This window comes from Larimichthys crocea, chromosome I, assembly GCF_000972845.2.
Source record: "Larimichthys crocea isolate SSNF chromosome I, L_crocea_2.0, whole genome shotgun sequence".
NCBI classification, from domain to species: Eukaryota; Metazoa; Chordata; class Actinopteri; family Sciaenidae; genus Larimichthys; species Larimichthys crocea.
The window spans coordinates 15,078,820-15,096,732 of NC_040011.1; the positions used below are offsets into that span (position 1 = coordinate 15,078,820).

At 41.1% G+C, this 17,913-nt stretch overlaps 1 protein-coding gene across 1 annotated transcript; it reads right to left on the minus strand.

Moving 5' to 3' along the window:
• Window positions 1-1,112: 1,112 nt before the first annotated feature.
• On the minus strand, window positions 1,113-17,725 carry mst1rb (macrophage stimulating 1 receptor b). The gene is made up of 21 exons (XM_010734971.3): window positions 17,517-17,725; window positions 13,511-14,817; window positions 10,386-10,562; window positions 10,140-10,262; window positions 9,166-9,336; window positions 8,908-9,068; window positions 8,167-8,302; window positions 7,928-8,064; window positions 7,414-7,593; window positions 7,149-7,248; window positions 6,767-6,985; window positions 6,497-6,643; window positions 5,353-5,506; window positions 5,076-5,165; window positions 4,763-4,978; window positions 4,581-4,661; window positions 4,283-4,464; window positions 4,040-4,149; window positions 3,760-3,925; window positions 3,175-3,311; window positions 1,113-2,206 (listed from the first exon to the last, which is right to left on the minus strand). The coding sequence occupies exons 2-21, from the start codon at window positions 14,714-14,716 to the stop codon at window positions 1,972-1,974; spliced, it is 4,128 nt and encodes a 1,375-aa protein (XP_010733273.1). The 5' UTR covers window positions 14,717-14,817; window positions 17,517-17,725; the 3' UTR covers window positions 1,113-1,971.
• Between the last annotated feature and the right edge of the window lie 188 nt (window positions 17,726-17,913).

Below are 17,913 nucleotides of genomic sequence, written 5' to 3' on the forward strand. Positions count from 1 at the left end.
GCACTCAAGCACTGGTTATTCATGTTCCCTGTGATGAGGCTGCCATATAACGCCTATACAGACATAAGTCACACACACTCTCTGCATCGTGATCAACTAGCACCAATGTCTTTGGTCTGAAGTTCTAATAAACGATAACAACAGAAGAATGGAAGGGTAAATGAATGTTTGAGATACACATTAAAAGGCGACAATATGGGACCTGATTCTAAGGAGGAAAGCTACAAAGCTTGAGATGGTCACACAGCTGACAGCAGCACTCTTCACAGGTTCTGCACTTTTTATAGCCCGTATAATACAACAGGGAACAAGAGACACAGAGAGAAAAGGAGAGAGAGAGAAGGGGGGGGGGGGGGGGGGGGGGTCATGTCTGTCTTGAATCTTCTCTACTGTGGATCCTGTGGGCTTCACAACGTAAGCTGGGTTCACTCTCTCTGTCTATATCAAAGGCCCCACCACGCAGGGATTGACTTTTGTTCTTGGCAGCATGAAAAAAGAGAAAACTTTATGATGTTTATTTCCCTCTGGTTTTATTTGACTCTTGTTCTGTTGTGAGGGAAGTGTGCTCATTCTGTGTGACGTCTGTTTACAGCATGGGGATTTGCTACCGTATGTTGGTGAGATGTTTGTTTGCTTTCTTTGAGAGATTGACAGATTGTGTTAGGTGTTTCTTTGACTCGTTTAATTGTAAATGCAGTAATTTGCTTCTGCCAAATGTCTGAAGGCAGTACAAATGAAAGGGTATGAAAAGAGGAAGACTTGCCTGCTTGGTTGCTTGTGCTTGTTCTGGTGTGCTTTTAATCCTTTGTGGTATCTTGAGGGCTTATTGGTCAGTTTTGGTCAGAGATAGGGGAAAGGACCTGGGTCATTGATGTTGCTATGCTACTGCAAAAATGATGCACATGAAAGAAATGCTGCATCGATGTTGCTGGGAACAGCTTCAGGAGCAGCTCAGTGGCAATGAAGAGAATTTCTAACAGAAGGCTGACCTCTAGTGGAGAACTGCAGCAAAAGACTGACTTTGGTTACTTTACATAGCAGCTATATAGGAACATATATGGTTATAAATCAACATTTTCATATTTACTTGAAGTCAACAGCATGAGAACAAATCTATAAACAAATAAATATTTTAATTTATTACACTATCTCAAAGACATTGTGTCAGAAATACAAGCAACAGAGTGACCTCAGATTGCTTTAAGAACATTGTGCCTTACAGAAGTATGATCCAAAATACACACAACAATCACTACACTGCAAAAGAATTAAAAAGCAAATGTGGGAATGTCATACCTAAACGTATTTACACACACTGACTCTGCTGCTGTAACAATACACTGTAGGTAGTAAAAGAAGGCTAATAGCTCTGTCTTTTGTGACTCCTTTCCTCAGTAGCCAACACTACACATGGAAGAACAGACTTTGTTTTTAGTTTTTAGAATGTGTGTTTTTTTTTACAGATATGTGAAAAAGATATCTGAGAAAAGATATAGTGTGGGAACAGTCTAGTAATGAGTAAGATTCGGTTAGCTATTTAGCCCTAGCCTATATTGCACAATAGTTTAGTGTTTGAAACCCCTTTCTTAGCCAAGAAGTAAAATTCTAATTCATCATAACATCTATTTAGAACAAAACTTGAAATATAGAAACTTTTGTTTCGCTAGCTAACTATAAAACAAATAAGATGAAATGAAAAGTGACACCGAAACTAAATGTCTATTCAGTAATTAAAATAACCAAGTTTCCAAGTTCACACTATTTTATTGTTGCAAAAAGGATGGACTTTAAATATGGCTGCCCAACGGTGTGCTATATCAGCTGATAGCATCTTACTACCACATTCATTGTGCACAAAGTGTATGCAATGTTTCAGATGCTTTGTGGTGACCTGGCCACGGGTTCTTTAGTGCTGTTCTCACTGTTAGCACCGATACAAGTTGAAAAAGTTGAGGGAGTAAGAAGAGTGGATCAGGACGAAGAGACTGAGTCTGAGTCTTCAACATCTGTCGAGTCATATTCATCAGCAGACTCCGTGAGGGCCGGGTAGGGCCGCGGCTGGTCCAGGTTGACGTAGGTGACATTCAGACTGATGTAGTGTTCTCCCTCCAGGCTGGAGAGGATGGTGGAGACAGCCAATACCAATGTAGCAAAGCTGGGCCTCAACTCTGGATCAGGGTCCCAACACTGAAGCATAATGCTATACCTGGATAAAAAACATGGACAGTCTGTTTTCTTTCAGCATAGATGCCAAGAGTATACAGAGTTAATCCATCTTAAGGCTACTGGACCTTAAATACCCTAAACACCCACAGCCCACCCACACAAGTGTTTTTACTTATTGTGCCTGATTCAAGCTCGTCTGAAGACTGTGTGGGCATGTGCAGACTGTGCTTGACTGACATCTGTCTGCACTAAAATGGGTAAAAACAACAGTAACAAACAAAGAACAACAGATCTGTTTATTGACTGGAGTGTGATCTGCCAGAATGAAGTCGTCATCATCCAGTTACAGGAATAGTTTGACGATCTGGGAAATGAGCTTATTTGCTTTCTTGCTGAGAGTTAGATGATTACATTTCACTTTTGTCAAGACAGCAAAGAGGTATTTCACTTTAATGTCCAATTCTGGTGGTCTACATGGGTCTTTCTGTGTCATTTTTCCATGAGCTCTTAACCCACAGGGGATCTATGACAAGGCCTCAGTTGACAGGGGATGTGAATGGTTGATTTATTCTCCATCAATCTGTAAGTTGGTGGGAAAAAGCTTACAGTCCAAAGGATTTATCATTAAAACAGCAATAACATGTTGGCTTATTTCTTGTAAAGTCCAGTGTGTGTGTGTGTGTGTGTGTGTGTGTGTGTGTGTGTGTTTGTAAGAAGCTGTGTTCTTCAAGGTGTTGACATACACATTAACTTCCAAACTGCATTGCTTAACCTTGTTGAAATACCAAGTAGTGGACAATTTACGGGTTTAACACTACTGAGTGACCATTCAAACATCTTGTTATTATTACTTGGACTTTGTCTCAGGACCTTTCCTCTTAAGCCTTAGCTGTAAATACGTGTTAATATTTTTTTATTTAGCATTCACGCAAAAGCAGCTCTTACTTCTGTGAAGTTCTACAATAGAAGTATGAAACAAACTGAACATGCTCTATTCCAACTACTTACAAAGGATCCGGACAGTACTGAGGCTGGGGGAGCCTCCTGCCCTTCAGTAAGTAATGTGTTATGTCATAAGGGTCCACCTCTGGGTAGGGGCTTGCTCCTCTGGTCAGCATCTCCCACATCAGCACACCAAACGACCACTGCATCAGGAGAGGCAAATGTCACAACCACAAGTACCACTACACTGAACCTGAACTCCCAAACAGTATTGTGCTTTGCACATATGTTAAGAACTTAACTTAACTTATTATCACTCTAGTAGCAATCCAGAAGTGTTCATTCTAGCCAAGTGGCAATCAATGTATAAAAAAGCATATATTTTTTTTAATAGGGGATGCAAGGTACACAATTTGAGGGGGTCACTCACTAAGGACGATGATGATTTAGTGACTACTGCCATATATGGTAAGAATTTGCATTAAAAGGCAGCATGCACTGAAACAACTCAAACAATGTTCAGTGCATGTCAAAACATACATTATGCATTAAACATTGATTTCCGACCTTCCAACATTGACAAGTATCCCTCAGTACCAAAACAACTGCTGCAGAGACCTTGATGATAAAAGTAGATCGTTGTTTGCTCACCACATCTGACTTTGACGTGAATTTCTGTGTCTGCAGACTCTCGATGGCCATCCACTTGACAGGCAGCTTAGCCTTCCTGTGATCCTGGACACTGTAATACTCTTTATCAAAAACATCTCTGGCCATGCCAAAGTCTGCCACCTTGACTGTGTATGACTCGTCCAGCCTGAAAACAGACACCAGAAAGAGTAGTAACATAAAGTACCCCCTAAATCAAAAAGAAATTCAGGCTTAATGGCAGTGAATAAATTGCAGATTTCTCTGCACGTTGTTGACTCACATGCAGTTGCGTGCAGCAAGATCTCTGTGCACAAACTTCTTCTGGGCCAAATACTCCATCCCCTTGGCAACCTGCAGCCCGAAGCCAATCAAATCCTTCACTGTGGGGTTCTAAACAAATGACACATGACAGAAACACAGACTCACACACATTGGAATCGTTACATAGTTTGCTGGGTAGCAAACAGATGGTTGCACATAAATCAGATGGTTCATTTCCACTGTTTTAATTTAGATGTCACACCCTCTTCTCGCAGCGTATGAAGTGCCGCAGGTCCCCATGTTTCATGTACGGTAACACCACTAGAGGGAGCCCTTCCTGCGGCAGGAGGATACCCAGCAGGGACAGCACATTGCAGTGGTGGAAACCTTTCATTATTATGCCCTCCTTCAGAAACTGTTCCACCTCCTCAACGTCTGTTATTCCTGTTGACACACACATGTACATAAATGTTATGAACTTTGGGAGAAAGGCGCTGAAATCACATTTTTAAATGGTAGACTTTCTGGTGTATATCAGCAGAGAAACAGATATCACTCACTATTCAAAGACTTGACAGCACAGTGGATTTCTCTTTTGTTGTGGTCTGTGAAGTAGCCATGATAGACAGTGCCAAAATGACCTGCAGGAAAAACAAAAAGACTGACTGATGACTACTGCTGTTCCTTCAAATAGAATTCCTGATAGTTATCTGTTTCAGATAGTTGCAGCAGGGTTGCTTACCCTTTCCTATGATGCGGTGGTGCTGCACAAGAAGCATCTCAGCAGGGATAAGAACATCCTTCACCTCCTCCAGCAGCTCTGGCCTAAAACTGGAGATGGAGATCTTCTCTGGAGGCATGAGGGGAGTGAGGGTAGGATCTATGCTGCATGCAGCAAAGGAGAGGTTGGGGAACACCACCGTCCCCACCAGTGGAGTGGGAGGATTCAGTGATACCACTGATAAAAGTCCAGAAAGGGGGTTTCAAAAATATGTATGTCAGAAGCTATGCAGTTTTACAGTGTAGTAATGATAAGTGCTTAGCTAGACAGTCACCTCTCCTGTAGTCTCCAGCAGGCGACAGCTCCACATTATTTGTACCAGAGCGATTAGCACTGTGGGCCAAACGGGTCTCTACCATAGAGGCTGAAAAACATTTCACAACACTTTTTAATCATCAACCCAAGGAGAGGAACACCGGTACATCCCACGCAACACTAGGGATGTTCTAGTTGAAAGATTGTTTTGTAATTCATGTCAAATTTGCACCCACAACCCGTAAAAGTTGTATAAACCGGTCTGACTAAAGTCCACGTAACATAGAGGAGCCCACCTTTTTTCTTCTTCCTTAAGTGTTTCATGACAACAAAGGCCAGCACCGCTCCTGCCACCAGTGCCGCCAGAATCCCCAGAACAATGCCCACCATGTAGTGATTGCTGACCCTCACCACCGTGCCAACATTGTGGACTTGCCCGTTGATGGAGATCTGAAGAATCACCAAAGAGTCCATCACACACAGTGATTGCCAGGAGTACATTATTATCTATTTTTTTCTTGCACCAATGGGAAAACATACATTTCACAAGTGTCAGTCTTTTTAAACTAAGACGGATGTGTGTTCTGTCAGCCAACTACAGAAAAAAGTTCAAATATACCTCTGCATTGACTCAACTGTTCTGTTCAAATTTGGGGAGTAGATTATTCAAACATTCTTCAAACACGTAGCACACATCAAATAACCACCAAGGTGAAAGATTTTTATAGCTGCCTTCCAGACATGGTTGTTTTTCTCACTCCAGCATGGTCCAGCTAGTTAACTGAATTGAGTATTTAAAGAAATTGTTGTTGATACATGTCTATTTGCTTTTTCCCCCCCCAAGAGTTAAATGAGAAAGTCAAATCCACTCTAAGCTGATCTACATTCCAATCCTCACCTGTGGTCATAAGCTTTAAATAGTGAGCAAAAGAATTAGATTGCTAATTCAAGCAGCCGAAATTCTTCTAATGGGTGGCTGGACTTACCCTTAAGAATACAGTAAGAAGCTCAGACATCCAGAGGGACCTGGATGAGCTGCTGCTCATTTGTGTCAAAAGGTCAGGTGAGTTGGTTTAGGCATGTGATCAGAATGCTTCCTGGTTTTTGACATCTCCAACTAGTAGGATACACTGTGGTAGTCTGTTAAATATGAAGTTAAATGGAGCACCTTGGTAGTCGATTCGATTCCAAGTTCTGGTTGGTTGTGTTACCTTTCCCCCAGTTTCCAGTTTTTGCATTAAACTAAGCTAACTGGCTTCTGGCAATAGTCTCTAAATTATCATACAGACATGAGCTCAGTATCAACCTTATCAAGCTCTCTGCAGGGAAGTGAAGCATCAGAGGGGGTCGGGGGAGTGTATTATCTCATCCCATTTCATGGCTGCATCACAGTGCACTTGCACAATGCACAAGAATGGGCACTTGTGTGACCTCACTAACCTTCACTGGCAGTCCCTCACTGGGGATGGTCATGTTTTTGGGGATTCTGCAGGTGATCTCATTATCCAGGACTTTAGCATCACAGTTAACACCTGCCACCGTCATAATGATGGTCATACAGGAGCTCACCAGATTCAGCTTTTGATGCTGTGTGCAGAGAGGTCAAATCGAAATATGAGACAAAATTAGTCCATAATAAAATTTACCAAAAAAAAACAAAAAACTAATTTGTTTGCTCATTAATCCAAAAGCAAATATCCTATCTCTTACATGTAATGACACTTCGTCAAACCCAGGGTACAAACTCAGCACGTGTTCCTCTGTTTCAAAAGGTATGGGCTCGCCGTAGGGGTGGTACGAGAACTCTTTGTCCCAAAGTCCCAACGCTCCGTCCATGTCAAAGGAAAGCTCTCCTTCCTCGGTCTCATCCCTAGGGAACACAGGAGACATACACTCCATCCTTGTGGGTAAGGATTTGCCTATGCATTCCTGAAAACAAAACAGTGCAATCATATTTTTATGATAAGCCATAGTAACATGCAGAGACATGTAAGTATATGATCTTAGAAAAAAAGCAAGTCCTTTTAAAACTGAATACTGATAAAAAGAATAGTTCTTTTGAATGTGTCTTCTCTATAATATGATGATGTACCCTTGTCACAGGTTTCAAGTGGCTCTCATTGGGTTTAAAGCGGATGATGGTGCGGTAAACAGAATCCAGGTTCTCTCCCTCAATCACAATCTTTGACCCCCTGCAATTGAGACATATGAAAGATTTTCTTGTCGGGGAAAATAATAAACCCATTTCCTGTGGAAATGTATTGTAATTCCAACATTTTCTACTTGTGTTCCCTGATTTCCAGATCCAAATACATCATGTAGAGCAGTTGTTTGTGCTGGAGGTCTCACCAGCTTACCTGTCAAAGCTACAGCCTGGCAGAACAGCTGTAATCTTTGGGTTTTCTTTGTAGTAAAACACCTTTGTGGTGAGCACAGGAGACTTGTCGATGAAAACACTCAGAGGGACGTCCCTCACCTCTGAGATGCGCTGAGACAGACAGATGATGGAGGATACATTGCCTTTAGGCTTTGTGACTCTGTAGAGACACAGAGGTATGTGATTTAGATGCCATAAGAGATAAATTGTAGTAAATCAAAAGGCTACATGCTGTATCATGCATATTCAATGAGATAACATATCCAGTAGAAATAGTACTGGTCTGAGTCAGACCTTTCTAGAAGTGAGCTTGATGTTTCCAAAACCGTTATTGTTGAAGCATGTTTGTTGAATACGTCATCGCAATAAAAATGCGAGCAACCCTCTTAACCTCTAGAAAGCATGGCAACTACACAAAGCTTTGAGGTTTATTATCAACAGTTTATTTTCAAAAATGAGGTAAGAGACAGATAATGGGTAATGTTTTTCCAGACCTTTTTATAGGACAGGGCACGTCATTGAGAGTGACTTTCCTGGTCTTCCCAGCATCCAAATGAGGTCCAGTCACTGTGATGAGTGTGCCCCCAACACGAGGCCCATAGTTGGGCTGTATTTCTGTGATGTTTGGAATCTGGAGGGACAGTTTATTATATAACGTTGGACAGGTATTTTCCATAGCTTATCAAAATATTAATGGTTTGTACATTGGAATTAGTATATTAGCAAAAATTACCACAAATGTGAATCCTGGCATTTCTGCCTTCCCATCAATAGAGTAGCGTCCTTCCACTTTGCCCTCATGCACCTCCACTGTAATGTTGACTGGTTTGGACAGCTCTGTAGCCCCAGAGCGAATCTTACACACCAGGCTTAAGAGCAGCACAACAAACTTTAAATACAGTTACTGCAACACATCTGTGACAATTGAATCTCAAGGTGAATTAAAACTGTTGGACTCAGTTTTAGGAGATTTTAAAAATTTAAGATTGTCTTCATAGAATTAGTTTGTTGTAGTTGTAGTTTGTTGCAATGTACAAGTGTAAGTTGTGCATGTTTTTTATTTGTATTTGGGCACTCAAATGCTGGCGCTAATGCTCTGTCTGGTTGCAGTTCGGTGAAGAAGAAAAAGACGTAAAATGTTGTGATTGGCATTTCACGTAAGTGCGCAGAGGGTGTATGAGAATTGAGACAACATTACTCAGCCGAAATTAGCACACTCTGCCGGGAAGTGTTAAGGTATCTGAACTAATACTAAGCATTCTTGTTTACCTGCACATATAGGCTCTGTAGCCTGTAGTTTGTCACACTTATCATCAGTAACCAAAGCACACATGTTAAGTTTTGGCATTAGTCTATTAAGTCTATTAGTCTATTAGTTTATTAAGTTCCACTTTGGGTTTTCTTTGAAATAAAAAACAAAATAACCGTAGTATGAACCTATTGTACTTGGAATGAGATCTGCACGGTCACTCACTGTGTGTTGTTGCTTTTGGCCGGAAGCACAGTGCAGGCAGTCTGTCCCAGTCGGACCTGATGAGTTCTGGAAGTGATGGCAGGTCTTACAGGGGACTGGAACTCCCATCCACACACCGTTAGCTCTGTTTGACCATCAGGTGGGGCAGTCCGTGGAAAGAACTGTGTCAATAAAGCAGAATATATAGTACCAAATGTAATTAAATACCTTTTTGTTAATTACACACAGATATGTTACAGCTCACAGACCAAACCTCACCCCAGTGATTCCTGGTGGGCATGACTCGTTCCTCCAGCGACTGTGACACTCACTCTCCCAGGAGCACACTCCGGAGCACCAGCCACAGCCCATGAACTTAGGTGCTGTTAGACACATGGCACAGGTCAGAAAGTGTTGACAGCCCGGCCCTCTCTGTGGAACCTGGATCATCTGAAATAGAGAGATTTTTAAGGTCACATATTCAATCTTAGGACAAAGATGTCTAGCGCTATTTCATTTTTAATGTGGCTCTCAACACATTCACTGAATGAAATGACCTTAACATACTCTTTAATAATGTATTCCTTCCATGCAAAGACAGACATGTAAACTGATCCTGGGCTTCATTCAGCACTATGCTGTTTAACAGGTCGCATGCACAGCTACTGGTGTTGAACTAAAGTCTAATAAATTTATCAGAGTAATAACAGATTCATTTCAAATGGTTTCATTTTAATGGCACCAGGTCGTATCTCTTTAATTCACACTCCACAGTGAGGCATCTTACAACCTTGGTTTTCAAGAAAAGATTTGTCATTTTCTTAGAGGTCACATTTTAACCAGCGACCTGAAAAGGTGATACATTTTTAGAGGGGCTTCGATTTTAGGCCATGTCAGCACAAGGTAATAGTCCTAACATCTTACGCACCACAAGACCAATGTGATTACTGATCCAGGTTCAGCCTCTAATATACACTCTCAAGTTTATTGATTTTCTTTAGCAACTTATTCATTTTATAGGTCACAGGGATCACACCATTATCCCGGCATGCACCGGGCAGGAAAACACTCCAGGCAGGTCTCCAGAGCATCATAGGGTCATGGACAGACAATCAGTCACACTCCCAACTCATTTACAATTCTAATGTAATCTGACCTGCATGCCTTTGAACTGTGGGAAAGAAGCAACCGCAAGAGCCTCTTGACATCAGATGGTTTTACTTTAATTTAAAGACACGGAACTGTTACTGTACCTTGTCTCCAACCACAAAGAGAAGATACTCTGATGAATAAACAGCAGCAATGGATGACACCCTCTGATTCTCTACCAAAGAGTAATTGGCAAAGATAATAGGGCTGGACCTTGTCAGCACAAGCTGCCAACACAGACACAACAAAATAGATTATTAGCAATGGAACACATGCAACAGTCAAACAAAGACAAATAGTAAAAATGACTGATAAAACAATCTGAAATTTTTATAAATCATGCTGTGTACCTGCAGCAGGCGTCCAGTAGAAGTGCCAATATGGGCTACAGTCTTGTTCTCTATGGTTGTGACCAGCAAAGATGTGAGGAGGACATTAGTCATCTGCCTGTTGAAGAGGTCCACTCTGTAGTAGGGTTTTGACACCATGGTAGGGTGGTCTCTGCATGTGGCATTGTTTTCCATGCTCTAGTACCAAGGCCAAAGCAGCAGACGGTATGAAAATGAGACATTGAGGAAGAAAGTGAGGCAATAAACACACTTCACATCTGTGAACTAGGTTGACTGTAGGGTCTTAACACAGATACATTACCACATATGCTTTAAAACAAAGAGGTCATTTATATTGTGTGTATGTGCTTGGAACAGTTATACTCTGTTCAGAAAAAAAAAAATTGGTTAATGGTCAAAGTGCCCGGCACACCAGAAGCACACATTGAATCTGTCGCAATAATATAATAATTTCATAATTGATAAACGATTATGTGTTGCAATACTGACAGGAGGACTGCCTTGTAGCTGTAGACATGGAGCAGGGATCCCTGTTTGATTAAAGGGAGTCGTCATGTAAACACTGACTGATATCTGAGGCCAAGATATAAAAGCAAAGAAATCATACTTTCCAATTGTTTTCTTGGCATATTAAAGTAATAACAGGAAACTGGGAATCAAATCAAGTAGATGCAAAAAAAATATTGGAAGACATGCATCCTCCACCGCCCCTGTGTCATGTGTGAGTGCAGAGCTTGAGGAATATACAGCATCATTATTGACTGAAGCCATTCACCACCAATCTCTAGACAAGCATAAAACCTTGGTTATAATTCAGTTTCTAGACATCACTTCATTAATTGAGCCAAAGAAATTAACATAGGTTAAAAGGACCAGTACCAACTATGAAAGGTTGATTCTATCCTATCCTAACAGAATCAACAGAATTGCATCATATTAGAAAAAGATGACTCTACTTTATTTAATTAGATGATCCTCAAATGTCTCAATAATTCTGTGATGTACTGAAAAGCAGAAAAGCATAATATTTATGAGGTGCAGATGACTTTTCTGGCAAAAAAATGTGTTTTGATCTTCTGAGAGGTGGAAGAGTCAGGTTTTCAGTTTATTGGACTGCTGGCCAGTTACTTAGCATTCACACAAGCAGCCAAAAGCAACAAAACAGAAGGAGCCTGAGGAAAAAGGTTCACTAGTCCAAGTATAAAGTGTTCCTCTGAAGACAAATACAACAACAAAAAAACATCCTAAGGAGAACATTCAAATTACATAACAACTGTTCAACCCCTTTCATATTTTCATCAGCTGTGAATTCTTTTAGTTCATTTTTCAGCTTTTCTCACCCATGAACGACTGTCATCACCTCAACCACTTTGTTTATGAGTCACAACATCTGTTTTGTTACCACAAGTCCAGAGACTCAACAAGCTATGAAAATCATAGCTGCAAATGCAATAATAGCAACTCAGTTCTGGGAATTGTACTTAATTCTCAAACTGGCTGGAATTTATTGTTACTCAACAGGGGATAGCAAGGTCTTACCACAGCCGCATACACCTCAGAAGCCAACACTGAACTTGATTTAACATAAGAAAATATATTATGGGAAATATGCATGGGACCTGGAAATAAATAGCAGTTTCCCAAAGAGAGATAAGAAACCAATGCTATCATAATCTAAGCGGTTTAAATATATATCAAAATGCATACAATGCCTTTAAAGGGATACTATAAACACACACAATGCCAAAGATGCAGAGATGCAGGGTCTGATATAACAGGAAGGAAATGGACAAACTATTTTTGACTGATATGGGATACATTTTTCTTCCTGTCTGACCTGAAATTCACTCAGCTGTTGCAGAAAACAAGTCGTATAGCCAACTACCCAAACGTCCAACTGGGACCCATCTAAAAGTCAGCCAGCTCTGATGCAAATTACCTTAATGGGACTTCACTGAAATCCCCAAAAGTTTCCTTTCATGGGCATGTCATCTAGAAAATCTAATATGATGAAGAGGATGTCCTTAAAAAATTATCCTTTCAGGGCAAAAAGGGAATAAAAAATGATCAATATGGATAGACTAACATAGCACTTAATTTGAATGGCTGTATGTTTCATTACAGCTCTGTCTGTCACTACGCTCCATTGCACAAATAAAAGAAAACGTAAATAATAAAGTAATAATTTGACTTTTGGGCAATACACTTATTTGCTTTCTTGCCAAAAGACAGAAAAGAGGAGTCTTCGCTCTCATGTCTGCATAGAGTCAACAGACAGCAGGCTTAGCTTAGTATAGACAATGTAAGTAAGGGTTTGGCTCTAGCCTGGCTCTGACCAAAGGTAAAAAAAAAAAAAAAATCAAGACATATCAGCACCATTAAGGTTCAATTATTAACATGCTGTAGTGGGATTTTTTTAATCTGTCTCCGCAGGCTGTGTTGAAACCCTGGAAAAGATTCTTATCCTTTCTCAGCAAAACAAACATATTCCCCAAAGGTCAAACTGTTCCTTTTAGAGGAATCATTCAGGAAGTGCACAGTTGTAAGTATGAATAATGAATGAATACACTCTCAAGGGTGAGTGTAATTCACATTTCTGCTTTCACTTTCACATTTAATCTTCCTTAAAAATTAGGCAGACAAATTAATTCTGGAAAACAGTGAGTTGCTCAATAACCACATGTAGCCAGAGTACTAGAATAACAGCTCACAGTTCATGAAATGAAAGACAGACACATAATTTCATCATTAGTCATCTTTGGCTCTGTCTACGTCTGCGTAGTAATGCGGCTGCTGCCAGCACTGTGAGTAAAATATTGCTCTATTTAAGAGTTCACATGATTGCATAAACTGATAAATCTCCAAAATAATCATAGGAAAACCCTTGACTAAGGTATAGTATTTGACATTAGCACTTATTTATTTTAGTTTGGATATTACCGTCCCCTGTTCATGAACAAACAAGTAAAATATGTTTTCAAATGATTTCATTGTTCTTCACCGGTCTGCCTTTTTCAGTGTCAGTATCTTGAAGAAAATCAAACAGGGACTCTTCCCGGTAACAAAAGAGATCATACTATTCACCTGCAATTGGTGTGTGTGTGTTAGTGGACTTATGGGCTCACCTCATGTGGACAGCTCTCACAGGGCTGGAAATGGCAGAGCCCTCTGGAGAGCTGCTCTGGTCCAGACTCGCAGCAGTCATCCACCCCATCTACGATTGCTTTGTTCACGTTGTCCATGGGGAAGGCGCACAGAGCCGAGTCGTGCTCTGTGACCCCATTGTCATCAGTGACTGCAAAAACCCCATAGAGAATGTCATCCTCCTCCTCCGCCCCTAACTCCTCTGCCAGCTCCCTTCCAGCTTTTCCAAAATGGGCTGCCTGGACCACATTGTACACCACATCCTTATAGGGTTCACTGGCTACGTTCCTCCTCCGGCGTTTTGGTTCAAACCGACACTCCAAGATCACCTCACGGTACCTTTTCATCTCCCATTCATTCCGCGGGAGACGGCCCAAGCGAGTCTGAAACGGAGATGAGTCCTGATCGGGGCTCTCTCTCTGAACTGAGAGGAAGTAGACAAACTCCTGACTGAAAAAGCTGTACACATATTCAATATGGTATGTCCTCCGCAAGCCCGGTAGGACAGTCAGGCCACGTACATCATTATAGAAACCATCTTCTGTGGCGAGTGGTCGACGCACTGATATAGACTTCCTCCCATAACGCTGGGTCACACTGTCATTGACAGTGGTGGCAACAAAGAAGTAGACTGTCTGACCCTCTTCAACCATGGTGACCTTGGTCCCAAGAGGGCTAGCCACACAGTCAGGACAGTAGGCAGCAGAGTTTGAATCCTTTCTGAACAAACACTTAGAAAGAGAAGGCGGCTCTCCATTTGAGTTGAGTTGGTGAAAATAGCATACACCATACTGAGAACTTCCACAAGAGTATAAATACATAAAGAGAGTATCCAGCAGCAAGATCTGATTGTTTGTGTCCTCCAAGAAGTTGGGATCCTTGTCAACCTTGCACAAATCACATATCTCACACTCTGGGCTTCCTACGGGCCCGGTGCGGAGCTCCCACACCTTCTCCAAGCTTCTGTTGACAGCTTCGATCACATTCTGAGAGGCAACATACACCTCCTGGTAAAGCGAGTTGTTGACTATGTTCTGGATGGGGCCTTGGGCCTGGAAGAAGGGCATGGTGTAAACCACAGAGAAGTTGACAGGGCTTGGGGTAAGTGAGGAGCAGTTGGCCAAGGCAAAGGCCAGCAGAGTCTGGAACCAGACACATGTCCCCAACTGTGTGGTCCAGTGGACCATCTCCACTCCTGGGTGCACACGGGGAAACTGCACAGACAACGTGGGGTTACCTCCAGGTCCGTTGTGGGGATAAAAGCATCTTTAAAACCAGCCACTGATACCTGAATGAAGATAAATGACAGAATATGACACAAGAGTTAGATGAAAGGATTGATACCACTTTCCTATCTGTCCATTCATCATGTACATATAGCTGGGTTAGCTTAGCATAGCTTAGCTTAAATACTGGAAACAGGAAGCAGCTCTGAAGCTATTAAAAGCAGACTTTCTTAAGTTGGTTGACAGTGGAGACTCTTGAAAGTCAGTGCTCCCAACAAAAAAAAAGTGCAGTTAATAAAACAACAAAGAGATATAACATTGGTAATTACTACATTAATGTATTATAGATTCTATATTAGTTGATTTGTGAGCTTTAGATGTGCTGGTAAGCAGATTTTATTATGGTTATATAGAGCCAGGCTAAATGTTTCCAGTCTAAATGCTAAGATAGCATCTCCTGGTTTCGGCTTCATATTGAACAGACAAGTATTAATCTTCTCTGCAAGAAAGCAAATAAGCATATTTCCTCCATTCGTTTCCTTTAACCACTTGTCCTTATCAGGGTCGTGGGGGCTGGAGTGGGGTATGCCCTGTACAAGTTGCTAGTTTATCACAGGCTTGTCACCCAAAGATTTTTTAAAGAGATTTTGGCAAATCACTGAAAACTTAATTCATAATTGATCTACTATATCTGTTTTATTCATTAACACTGAACACACACACACGATAGAAAAAGTATTGTTTTATGGGTATGGTGCTACCTGGGAGTGTGTATTATTGTTCTTCTTCTTCTAAATCCTAATAGATCTGAGGTGACAAATATCATTATTTTGTTGAGGTTGACCCAGATGATGATAAAAGTACATTGTGGTTATAAAGATAAAAGCTTCCTCTGACTCACCACAAACACTGAGATGAAATGTTGACATAATCCAACAGAGCTGAGAGCTGTGCTGGTGCTGCTCATAGTAGATTGCAGATAAAACTATTTTTATTGTGACTTCCTGCACAAATCATTCTTATCTGCCTGGTCTTGTTGACCCTGGCTAATAAGACATCCAATTTTTTTTTTACTCCTGTTATGAGTCGTGGTTCTTTAAGCAAGATCGGTGGTAGTAAGGCCTCAGTTTGACTTTAAAGCACCAAATGTATCAAATAAAAACTGAGCATTTGCCTATGGCTCATCCTCATCATTCTCTTAAAAACAAACCAACCAAATGGAACCATTTTTTAAAAGAGCCTTGTCCTCATCCTGAACAGACATTGTTGGGTGGATCATTAACTAGACACATCACAGTAAGGCTGTACTCAAGAACCCTGGCCTCTCTACTTTACATTCCTGTCACAACCACTACGTGCCTTTCAGGGGGAAAGATGTGCACGGACTGATGGTCAGAAGACGACATGTGCCTTTTTAAGTCCCAGGTGAAGAAGAAAAGGCTTGTCCGCTCGTGCCAAAGAATTTCATCAACTCTGATTATTTTAATTAGCAGCGGAGAAACTTCACTATGATCCAAATGATTTCATGAAAACAGCATTTATTCTCGATATAAGCAGTCATATGGGAAAGTTTGAAGTCAAGACTGGTGTCTTTGCATTAATAATTCATAGAACCCAACTAACGTCACGTTACATTTTAACATTTGTAGCTCCCTGTGAAACTGAGGTTAAGGTTAGAGGACATGGGTATACATAGTAATGGCACTGATTGACTTTCTTCATGTTCATGGTTAATAAAGCAAACGGTTGAAATTGAGTTTCCATTCATTGGACTATAGTGCTATTTACAGGTGGGTCATCGTGTAGGTTTTTGCTGAAGGCAGGCATCAGTGTATTCCCCCACAGGTGAATTAAAGCCACAGTCATACTAGTAAGAACACAAGGTTCTGTTATAACATCATATACAGTAATAAACCAGATTTGGATATAGTCTGTTAAATTTTAATTTGAGCTAAATGTCTCATTACATACAGTGAAAATGTTCTTTACTATCATTTACTGACAACAATAAATGAAAACCCACAATGAGAGGAAGGCAAAGGCTGCAGCAGCTTTACTGGATCAGTGCCTTGCACAAAGGCACTTTGGTGGTAGGTAATTAGAGGAGAGACCACCTCTCTTTCATTAATGACTGCACAGATATCCATGGGGACTTGAAGAAGCAATCTTCTGTGCGAAACAATCAATGTTTAAAACATATTGTACCCTAAGGACGCTGCATGTATTGACTCACCAGTGTGGAGAGACAACAGCATTTACTTCATTTATTTTACAAAGGATTTGAGTTTATTCATCAATAATCAGCAATCAATTATAAAACTGTGCAGAGCAGCAGAATTGTTTCTGTTTTTGTCCAATCAGTTTGTCTGTAACTCTTGGCAGTGAGTTCTGGCTCCAGTTCACATGTTTACATAGACCAGGTAACACCTTCAACACTTTGCTCTGGGAGCTGGAATGGTTAGTCTGTGGATAGATCCTCAGTGCAGGATGTGTCTCTCTAATATTATTATGATTATTCAGCACACCTTTTCCACTGATCATCACAGACACAACATGCCACACATAAAGTCTCAACACCGACAACTGAAACTCTCATTGAACATTGAGATTGCTAAATGATAATTCAGTTTTGTCATCACTGTATGATGTGTTCCTGGGGGATAGTTGCATGCCATGTTTGCCAAGATATCTGAACGAGCGACAAGTGAAAGACACCGCAGTCTTCAGCACACGCTGCTGTAAAATATGATGGTGATCTTACCTGTAACAGGTTAGTTAACGTCCTCTTCAGGTAAACAGCCACTGCCAGGTTTGGTCCTTGTCTGACCTGAGATGACTATCTGTCCTCAGATTAACAAACGATTAGATTCATTCAAGTTAAAGCCCGTGCGTCCCCACGAAGAGCTGGAAACATGTAAACTGTGTTGGTTTCGGATTTAACCTCTACTCCTGGTGTGGAGCGTTCTCCTTTGGCTCAGTAGCGCTCCAGCTTGCTCCTCCCCTCTCGGCTCCACACTGACAGATCACACACACACACGCACGCACACAAATACACACCGGACGTTTCACGACGCACACATGATGCCATAAATTGATGCAGGCTGAATGTTCTTGTTATTATTATGTTTTTTTCTTTCTTTCTGGTAACTAATTCTATT

Bases quoted from the DNA above. Each gene is read 5' to 3' on its own strand.
- mst1rb (XM_010734971.3), bottom strand. From the start codon at position 14,716: ATGGTCCACTGGACCACACAGTTGGGGACATGTGTCTGGTTCCAGACT. The intron at 10,263-10,385 runs GTACACAGCATG...CTGTGTTGGCAG, and splicing joins CTACTGGACGCCTGCTGCAG to CTTGTGCTGACAAGGTCCAG. The intron at 4,662-4,762 runs GTAAGCAACCCT...TTTTTCCTGCAG, and splicing joins CCACCGCATCATAGGAAAGG to GTCATTTTGGCACTGTCTAT.